This window comes from Vigna angularis, chromosome 1 (genome assembly GCF_016808095.1).
Source record: "Vigna angularis cultivar LongXiaoDou No.4 chromosome 1, ASM1680809v1, whole genome shotgun sequence".
Taxonomy (NCBI): domain Eukaryota; kingdom Viridiplantae; phylum Streptophyta; class Magnoliopsida; order Fabales; family Fabaceae; genus Vigna; species Vigna angularis.
In genome coordinates this window covers 17,673,612-17,684,689 of record NC_068970.1, presented here as the reverse complement: position 1 = coordinate 17,684,689, position 11,078 = coordinate 17,673,612, and the positions used below count along the sequence as shown (strand labels likewise).

The following is an 11,078-nucleotide window of genomic DNA, read 5'->3' as shown; positions in this document are numbered from 1 at the left end:
AAATTTTTATCTTAGGAGAACATTTTCTAATTTTGAAAGAGAAATTGTGTTTTTTTTTAGGTTCTGTAAAATTGATTTTAAACGTTGGAGTGTGTAACATCCCAAAAATATAGCAATAAACTATATCATAGAATAATTACATTAAATAAAATATCGGTTCAGTCTTACACTAAAGAAAATGTGCAGTTCTGGCCGAACGGCATAAACAGTAAGAGTTCAAAATTTAACTATACAACAATACAAAATTGACCGAACGGTTTACAAAAGAGGTTACCGAACGGTCATTACTAAGCAAAAAGGAAGGTGATCGAACGACCACCTTACACTAATTAAACTATACTACTAACCGAACGTACTACGGTTCGGCCTTGACTTCAACATCGACGAGATTTGCATCCTCCAAATTTTCTTCTTCCAGTGCATCTTCCAACCGCGCGTCCGATTCTGCTCACATCCACACGGATGATCATTGCAACGACAAGACGAACGTACAAAGACGAGACAACACAATAAAACACAGGGTAAGCTTATGTAATTTAACTTCATACATCAACATACATTTCAAACAATCCAACAAAACAAGGTATATTTCATCAAACATATCATTCAAAGCCTATTACTAGACTGACTGTCCGGACGGTATGAAATCTGTATAGCTACAGGCGTTCGTGCACCCGGGTGATGTAGTAACTGGAATACTCTCATCAGCTGCCACCCGAGGTTAGTCCTATTCATCCAAAGTACCCCTAAGGACGGAACCTCCTGTCGTTCCCACATATGACCTATCCTCCTCTACGTGAAGATGAGTACTCACGGAACATCAAGATGAACAGCCAGCTTAGCATGCTCACAGTCATACTTTACCAATTCAAATAACCATACATGAGTCGTTCCTCCCCGGAACGCTCGTCCATAAACCACAACCTTTCCATATCACAATTTCTTCATCTTTCACTAATACATATCTCATTTAATCACCTCGTACAAAGATTCATGAGGATTTCAAATAACGAACGTTCAACCGAACTTAAAACCGGGCCGAACACATGGAGTGAGACCGAGAGACCTTCAACTTTGAGAATGGATTTAGACCAAGGGTTGACATCGGATTTTAAGAAAGATAGCGAGCGCAATAATATATTCCAAGAAACGAATGGAACGAACGTCGATTTCAACGTTGAGCCAGTTAGAGGAACCGACTCTTGAGAACTCTATCGGAACATCAAAAGACCAGACCAAGAACGAGTACTCCAGAGTGAAACCAATGAATAATAATATTTCAAGGCACGAAGAATAATACTTAGAATTATCTCATCGGAAGAAACCGAACGCTTGTGAATACTCAGTTTAGTTGAGTTTAGTATCAAGAATCCAAGTTACAGTCAAAGACTAGATACTATAGTGAGCGAACCCTAGAGGGCTTAAACGAACGCTCATATAAAGAATTTATCTTAAGGAGATAGAATGAGTGTCAGGTGTGAGACCAAACACTTGCTTAGGACGAACACTTGGTATAAGACCAGGTGCTACTAACGGATATAAAAGAAGATGGATAATTATGCCAAGACACTATTGAAGTATTATTTAAGAATACTAAAATATTTCATAGCAGGATATAAAGACTGAACTGTGCTTGGCCGAACGCTCAAACACCGAAGTTCGAAGTGTAGGCGCTCGTCCTCCACTAGGATTCTTCCCAAATGAAAGAATCCACTACTAACCAAATTTACTATGAAACCGAACGGTTAAGGACCGTTCAATAACGAACGTTACTTTCTTAGGGGAAAATTTCTTATCAGAATTAATACTATTCAAATTCAATTCTTAACATACAGTTTCACACCTTTATACTTTCATACCATAATCAATGTTTCATATCTCATGCCACCAAATCATAGAATTTTCATACATTTCATGCATCATAACATAGCACAATGATTTTTCATATCAAATCAAGTCAATGAATGTTCATGCAATACATAGTCATATGAATTTAATTAATAAGCTTCCCTTACCTCTAACGTGAACGAGCGTACTAAATATAGGATGCGGTTTGTCTGACTATAATTCCTTCTACCCTCAACGCTTAATCAACTCTTCAAACTAAAATAAATAACAGACAAACCAGAATTTGCTCAAGCAAGAAGACATCATGCAGCCAAAACTTGAGTGGCATGTATCAGAGAACGAACGGCTAGAATACGAGTGAACTTACTAGTTTAGAACTTGAAATGGTTCGGTTTAAAATGAAGCTCAGGACGCCGGTGATGCTTTTACGGTGCCTGAATGATGATCGGAGGAGTAAAAAGGTGAGTTTTGGTAGAGAGAAGTTAGAGTTTCTATTGAGAAGGAGGAGAAAATGAAAAGTTTCAGAGTTTGGGAAGGAGGGTGCATGCAGAGGAGAGTGGGACGAAAGTTTTAGAAACAATCATTTTCTTCCCACGTCCAAGCGAGCGTCCGCTCTACTGCCGACACCTGCCTTCCACTATCTGATTTCAGAATCCTAGTTACTTGACACCTGGCGTCCGCGCAGAGGGTTTTGGGTGCGTTTTAAATGACTCTGATAGGGGTTTTGGGTGCGTTTTAATGAGGCCTGACAGAGTGATTAAGATGTGTATTGGTTCAATTACACATTTATAAGGTTATTAACGAGATATTATCGTGAAATTTTAATCAGTCCCATTTCCACGATACTGCATAATTTAGAAAATGAAAAATTAATTTCCTTCTATGACCTCTCAAGAGCCCTGTTTAAACATAGTGAAACGCTGGCGAAGGTTGTATCTTTTAGGAGTTCGGCAATTTACATGGCGATTGTTTTTCTATTGAGATGATAATGTGAGAGAAGATTGACGTAATTAAAAACTACGTGCAGGAGAAAGATCTCTGTTTGATGTTATATAAAAAAGCCCACAAATACCATGAACTGTGGCTTTGAAATGTCATCAACTCAAACTTGAGAAAAGCTTTGTTGGAGTGATTATTTTCACGAACATTTGATGTTGAATTTGAAGTAGAAAGATACGAGCATACTGACTTTTCTTTTACATTAATTTTGATTTTTAAAATATTTTTTAGTATATCAAAATTGCAGTAAAAAGTCTGGACTTTTGTGTTCTGCATCCTTAGTCACTAACTGCATCTCCATAATCTGTAAAATAACCATTTTACCCTTCACGTTATACTTTTTATGGTGACTTCTGAATTTTTTTAGAACATTTTATTTAGAAAGATTTGATAACAAGATGTTAGAATAAGGTTTTCCGAAGAAGGTTTCCAAAACATATAAGATGTTTTTCCGAACAAGTTTTCCAAAATATGTTTTCTTGAAATAAGTTTTCAATAACAAACTTTTCAGAGCAAGGTTTCAACCCTGCATAAATGTCCATCTTTCCTTTTCAGATTGAACCATTCCGAAACATTACGAATTGAACAATCTGAATGGAGAGAAAACTATGTTTCCTAAGTGGCACTCCCGCTGATATCGTTTTCCGTGAGTGCAGCGGAGATGCAGTGCAGAAGACATAATGACAACAATGACTCTTGCAGTGGTATAGAGTGAGGAAAGCTATTTTAGTCTTTTTATTGTTAGCATGAAGATGCACATAGTCATCATCGTGGAAGTGTCTGAACTCGTTTTTTAGTTGTATATCTTTTTTATGCTGGCCTAATAATTCCTGAAAAATTGTCGAATAAAACTCTTTTACAAAAAAAGAAAAAAGTAGCCAAAGCCAAAAAAACAACATTTATTATGAAAAAACATGTAAAGAGCTCTGTGTTGACAAATATTTAAAACAAAAATAGTCAAAGCCAGAAAATATTCAATTTTCTGGTCTCCTTGATGCGTCCTGCCAATGGATAACACGGAAAATAGTCAGAGCCAGAAAAAAAGTTCGAAGCAAAGCTATTCAATTTTGCTTTACCAAAAGTACAACAAATGTGAAACTATTTCCAGGATAGAATACAAAGCCTACAAACTAAATGGTTTCATGTCTTCATGATGTGTGCTGTAATCTTGGGAAAATGGGATCAATAAAACCATTGTACATAGAGTCCTCCTTCCAGAGACTAGCAATACGAAAATGCGATGAGGTTTGTCGGTGGATTTCTTCGATGAGCCAGATGGTGGCCTCGGCTTTGTGTGGGTGAATAATGATGTCCAAGGGCTTGTATTCGTCTTCACTGCCAATTCTCAACTGATCCCATTGTTTAAGCAGAATATTTGTGAGGTAGTGAAGGGGCTGTCCATATAACTGCTTCATGGATCTTCCCAATCCCATCCACGAGGTAAATGGTATCACAGAACCTCGATGATTTGGGATTGGGATCTGCTTCATGTAATCCTGATACATTTCTGCCCGTCTGATGAGTACATCTGCTTACAAGATCCGCCGCTAATGTAAGTGTCAGAATTGCAAGCAACATAAGACTAAAATAGTAGCATATACAGGCTAACTCGAAACCAAAGCACAATTTATCTGCAGTGAGTTACAAGCTAAGCCTCGGGAAAGAGAATGTGACAAAGGTCTCCCTATTTCCACGGGCTAGAAATGAACATTTTTCAATGTGTGTTCTCTTAGCTATGTTTTGAACAACACAAGGTTACAAAATACAAAAAGAAAAAAAAGATCTCATTGAAGGTTAAAAATCCATGTTATTGAAATTATAAAGAAAAATTGACCCCTCACTAACAATTAACATCGAATAAAAAAGAAATGATGTCTTAAAACATATCCATAAACCTCATATACAGTTCAACATTCTAGCCACTTACCCCTTAAACATCACGACTACACTGATTTTCCACCATTCACACACATACATTTTAATTCTTCACTTGAAAAGTGATTTTGATTTGATTACTCAAACAAACAGGTAAAATTTTAAGATTTCCTACAACCCTAACCTCTTTCTTACTCCACTGTAACACAATACCCTTTTCCCTAACTCTAACTTCTTTTCACTCTCGCAAAACCACCCCTAAGGAACAAATCCTTCAGCGCGACGGACGCACACTCACGGGACTCAGATACACGCTTCCTATCTCAAACTACACGTGACACACAAGGTAAAGTGAATATAGATTTTCTGATATCCAAAAGAGAAACCGAACAACTGATTCTGTTTTAAGAACAAAAGAAAAAGAAGAACCCTAACTCTAAAAAAGAGTTTCAACATGATAGGAATACCTGTGGAGTTTAGTGAAGAAGAAGACAAATCAATTTGATTATCCCATGGAAATGACCTCTTCATCGCGAGCGAACCAGGCCAGTGGTAGGAAGTACCAGAATTGAATGAGTGGAATGGTGTTAAGGGGGTAATTGATTGAAAGAGAGAGTGAAATGAGTTTTTCACCCAACTGCACTCTTGTACTTTTGAACTGGACCAAGCCCTATACTCTTCAATCTCACATTGGAATCATTTTTTGCGTTCTTTTTTGTATATTTATTCGACTTTATCTTCAATACCTCTTAAATTAATATTTATTATGACCGAAAGAAATTAAAATCATGTTTAGAGACTAAAATAAATAAATAAATATAAACAAAATTGAAAGGTAATATTTCTTGCAACTCACCATAGCTACTTTAGTCTCTAATAAAAATATGGTTTAATTCGTATTTTGGTCCCTCTTTTCGTAGGGTCTGTTCAAATTGTTCCTACGTTTTTTCAAAAGTTCACTAAGATCCCACTTTTCGCAAAAACGATGCAAGTTAGTCCTTTTTGGTTACGGCGTTAAAAAGACTAACGGCACAGCTGCCCAGCTGGCAGAAAACTGATGAGCTGTACATTTTTTGTTGACGTGGCACTGTGATATGGTTTAAATTAATTAATTTAAATTAATTTAAAAGATAGGGTTAAAAAAATTTGACAATTACATTTGGGGTAAAATCTGCATGCGATTTAGGGTTCAACAATCTCCTTTCCAAGAGTGCAGATTCTGATTTTTGGTGAAATCAACTTCGAGGTTAGTGATCGCATTACTGTTCTTATGTTGTTGTTATAGTAATTGATGGCATTACTGTTGTTACTATGTTGTTGTCTTGAATGGGTGGATTCTGTTTTTGGTTTTTCTTTAATGGGTGGATTCTGTTTTTGCTTTTTGTTTAATGGGTGGATTCTATATTTGTTGTGTTTAAAATATGGTTATATTTGTGGCATGGTGGGGGGTTAATGGAAAAAGTACTGTCGTTGGGTGTTGGAATTGGTCCCATGGTCTGTTAAATTAAGTTAATGAGTGGTCCCCCTTTTCCATTTGCAGTGTAGGGATGTCTAACGATAATTTTGAGGTAGTGGTCCACCACGGTGGGACCTTGATACAGGAAGTGCCCTTTAAATATATAGGTGGGGAAAGATGTTATTGGGACATTGACCCCGATACATGGAGCTATTTTGGAGTAGTGGGTTCACTTAAGGATTTAAGGTATATTGAAGTACATGAGTTATATTACGATATTGACCATTTTTATATAAGCTATATGACGATAAAGGTGCTTTGAACATGATGAATGTGGGAAAATTATTGGGGAAAGTCAACTTGTATGTTGTACATAAAGTGAGCGAAGCTGTGGTTGTAGAAAATGAGGATGAAATTCTTTACCTTTGCCAAGGACCTGCAGACAGTGGTCAGGGTAGTGGTGTTGAGGTTGGTGTACAAGGTGTTGTTGAAGTGCAACAGGAGGTTGAGGAAGGTCCTGTTAACTGTGGTGGTGACTTGGAGAGAGATGATGGAGTGCAGGTTGACATAGAGGAAGTAGATAGAGTAGAGGAAGAAGTAGAAATGCAGAGTGAGGAAGAAGTGGAAGTGCAGAGTGAGGAAGAAGTGGAAGTGCACAGGGAGGAGGAAGTGGAAATGCACAGTGAGGAAGAACTGGAAGTGGACAGTGAGGAAGAAGTGGAAGTGGATACTGAGAAGGATGAAGCACATGTTTCTGTTGAAGAGAACTTGGAGGAGGTAGGGAATTTGGATAATAGTGATTCAGAATACAGGATGGAATACAGTGATAATGAAGCAAAAGGACATGGTAGGGGGTTGTCAGATGATGAATGGGAGTCAGATGTGCTGTTAACTCCAGATAATAGTGCAAGTGAGGAGGATGAAATTGAGGACAGACCAAGTAGAGGTCCCTTTCCTACATTTGGTAAAAAGAAGTCAATGTCAGATTATAAATGGGAACTTGGTACTATCTTTACGGATAAGGATGAGTTTAAGGAAGCCATTAGAAGTTATGCTATTCATGCTGGGAGGGCTCTTAAGTTTGTAAAAAATGATAACCGTAGGGTAAGGGTGAGATGCATGGGTGGGCAAAAAAAGTGTCCATGGGTAGCTTACTGTGGGTATTTGACATCACGCAAGATTTGGCAGTTAAGGAAGATTGTGGATGTTCATTCTTGCAGCAGGCAACTGAACATAAAATTGATGAATAGTAAGTGGTTGAGTCATGAAGTAGATAAGTCTATGCATGACAATCCTAGTATAAAGGTCCAAGACATACGTACCAAAGCATTAAGGAAATGGAACACCAATGTATCAATTTCTAAAGCAAGAAGGGCGAAGTTAATGGCATTATGTTGTGATATTTGGAAGTAGTGATATTATGTAATTATATATATATATATGTTTTTTGCCAGGTATCCTTAATATGTATTATAGTAATATAGTAAGGGACCACTTTGAACAATTTTTAAAGGAAAAAGGGACCATCGTGAACAAATTTAAAAGCAAAGGGGGACCACAATTAACATTTTTAAATCAAAGGGGGACCACAATTAACATTTTTAAATCAAAGGGGGGACTAAAACGAACTTCATTAAACGAACTCAGATTGTTCACTCATATTACAAGAACTGATATTCCATGATGCTAAACAGCTGAGCCATTACATGAAGAAAACATAAATTGCACATTGCACACCTAAGATCAAGCTAAACACAACCACAATGTCATAATGTTCAACACAATAACAGCAAACACAACTCCAAGTAAGAACTTTATCCTTCTTTGCAACTCTTTGACATTATTTTCCAGATCAAATATCCTGTTGCTTTGTCTCACAATTGTACCATCTCTATCATCAGCATTGTCCTCAGAACACCACTTGAAAAAATTACATGACATCCCACTTGAAATTCCACCCTATTATTGACCAAGAACACAAAAATGTTAAAATAAATAAAATCCAAAACACATGGAAGTGGACAGTACGGTATTCAAAACACCTTGTAATGGCGACATCCCCAAAATTTCCTCCCAGCATTCCTTGAAGTTCTAGCAACTTTCATTACAGCAATATCACCACAGTGGCAAATAGGGGTTATCCCAACTCCCCTGGAAACAACACCGTGTGAGGATTGCGAAAATCCTTTGGATGTTGCCTTCGAACAGGAAGAACAACTCTGTGATGAAGTCATCCCTAACCCTAAACCTCTGCTTTTAAATTTCACAACAACAGTACCACGAATGTCCAATAATCCTAACCTTTGCTTTTAGATTTCAGAACAAATGTACCACGAATCACCAACAACCCTAACTTTGCTTTTTAATTTGGGAAAAACAACCATGAATCCTCTGCTCTCAGGATGAATCACCATATCACAATGCCACGTCAACAAAAAATGTACAGCTCATCAGTTTTCTGCCAGCTGGGCAGCTGTGCCGTTAGTCTTTTTAACGCCGTAACAAAAAAGGACTAACTTGCATCGTTTTTGCGAAAAGTGGGATCTTAGTGAACTTTTGAAAAAACGTAGGACCAATTTGAACAGACCCTACGAAAAGAGGGACCAAAATACGAATTAAACCTAAAAACATATATTTAGTAATTTTCAAATAAATCAAATGTCTAAAAAGGAGTTTCAGATAACTCGCTATTAATATTTTATTATTAATTATTATTTAGCCCATTTACATTAAATAATTTTTTTAATAAATATATTATAAAATTAAGAGAGAAATTAAAATATTTCATTACTAGAAACCTTTTAAAGCTTCTAAAATTTATAAAAGTCCTACTTTTTTTCTATCCTCAAATTCCCTATATCACTAATCATTCGTATTACTTATGCTTCATAAAAATAAAAATGTAACTGAAAATGAGTATAGCAAATTTATTCTAAATTTTTGGAAGTCTTCATAGATTGAAAATATTAAAAATAAAATAAATAAATAAATAAATAAATAAAATATATATATATATATATATATAATATTTTTAATTGTTATTTTTCATTTTTTTTTATTTTTAATTCTTATTTATTTGTTTAATTTTATTGATTTTTTGTATTCTTAGATAAAGTTTATGGTTTAAGGTTTATAATTTATTTTATGTGTTATTCTCTTTAAATTTAATTATTTTTTATGTGTATTTGTTTTAATCTTTGGTTGAATTTGTTTGTTCTAGAAATGATAAGAACATGAGATGTCTCTATAAATCGGAATGAGAGTTTTGCACAATGTGAAACTAGAATGAGACCTACAACATCTGCTTGTAGAATGTGTCCTGATAGTGAATTTGGAGAAGTTGCAACATTTATTGGTGCTGATATTTAGAAAGATGTTATTGAAAATCACGAAGAGGTTATTGAGCAATATGACGATGTTGCTCACGAAGAAGATGAAGTAGTTAGATATCTTGAAGGTTTACACGACACGTTTTTGTTAACAAGCTATGTTGATCACATTGCATATGCATTATGGAAAAACTGTATTAGTAATTTTTTTTTATGGTTGATGACTTGTTTAAATTTTATATGCAATTATTATGTGTGGGATTGAGAAAAGATAGAGTTGGTCTCCCATGAAAAAAAAAATTTAATAAATTTAGAGCATGTCAATTCATTATCCAAAATTATATGCTGAATTTTGGTTTAATGTCTCTTTGTGATATTTCGTATGATTACGCCGATAAGGAATTGATATTGGCGTTTGTTAAGGGATGACATAGAGAGACAAATATTTTTCATGTCCTTATTGGTGAGATGATTGTCACACTAGATGACGTGTTTACCATGCTACATTTGTCTATAATGGGACAGTTATGTCTAAATGAACCTCTATACTTTGAAGCAGCTTCGGAAACTCTAATGTATTCGGGTAGACTGCACAAGGGCTACATATGAGCTCAAGCAAAGTTGTGGTTCTCATGTAAGATTGAGCTGATTAAGAGACCTATATAACAATTATTGTGAGAACCAGTATTGTATATTTTTAGATGTACAATTTTTACGAATAAAAGTGTCACGTATATCCGTGTATCTTATTTGATGCTCTTCAAAGACCTCTAGCCATATGGTAGATATGCTTGAGAAAAATATGATCAATTGTAAAGTTATTTTTGTAATCTCCCTCGCATATTTTATTTATAAAAGAAGATAATCTTGGCTGAAACTAAAATTTACTTGTGGGATATAAAACTTAAAGGATAACATTTCATCTTAAGTTGTAATCACCTATAATTATAGTCATCATAGAATACCTCATTTGTTCAGTAATAGTAATAACTGGAGATTAAGAAATTCACAAAACAAAACATGCAAAACAAATTTTAAAAATAACAATTTTTTTTTTAAAAAAAGTATTAAAAGAAGTATCAGATTTCGAAATTTGAAAGAAAGTTTAACCAGATTAGAAAATATGGGAGAAAGCTTAACCGAATTTGGAAATCTGATGAGTTTTCTTAATATAATTTCAAAATTTAGTGAGCTACCTAAATTGGTTTTCGAAATTCAATAACTTTTTAAATCAAATTTTGAAATTCGTTGACTTTCTAAATCCGTTGAGTTTATTAAAAGAATTTTGAAATACAGTGTCCTCTAAATCAGATTTCGAAATATGGTATTCTCTAAACCAGATTTTAACATTCAGTTAGAGTGATGCTTCCTCCACCACCCCATCTTCTCCTACACCTCCCCAATTTTTTTTAAATTCTAAATTTACCCTTTTTACTTTTTACTTTTACCAATTTTACTTTGTATTTTTTAAAACCCTAATCACAATGGCCTCTCACTTTCACTTTTCCTTTCACTCTCAACAGCAAGTCACCCTCCCCCGCCCAACATTTATAACTTTTGATTAGTTTTGA

At 35.2% G+C, this 11,078-nt stretch overlaps 1 protein-coding gene across 1 annotated transcript; it reads right to left on the bottom strand.

Moving 5' to 3' along the window:
* Positions 1-3,791: 3,791 nt before the first annotated feature.
* LOC108335244 (protein RDM1) lies at positions 3,792-5,420 on the bottom strand. The gene is made up of 2 exons (XM_017571224.2): positions 5,190-5,420; positions 3,792-4,375 (listed from the first exon to the last, which is right to left on the bottom strand). Exons 1-2 carry the CDS (start codon positions 5,251-5,253, stop codon positions 3,996-3,998), a joined length of 444 nt encoding a protein of 147 aa, XP_017426713.1. The 5' UTR covers positions 5,254-5,420; the 3' UTR covers positions 3,792-3,995.
* Between the last annotated feature and the right edge of the window lie 5,658 nt (positions 5,421-11,078).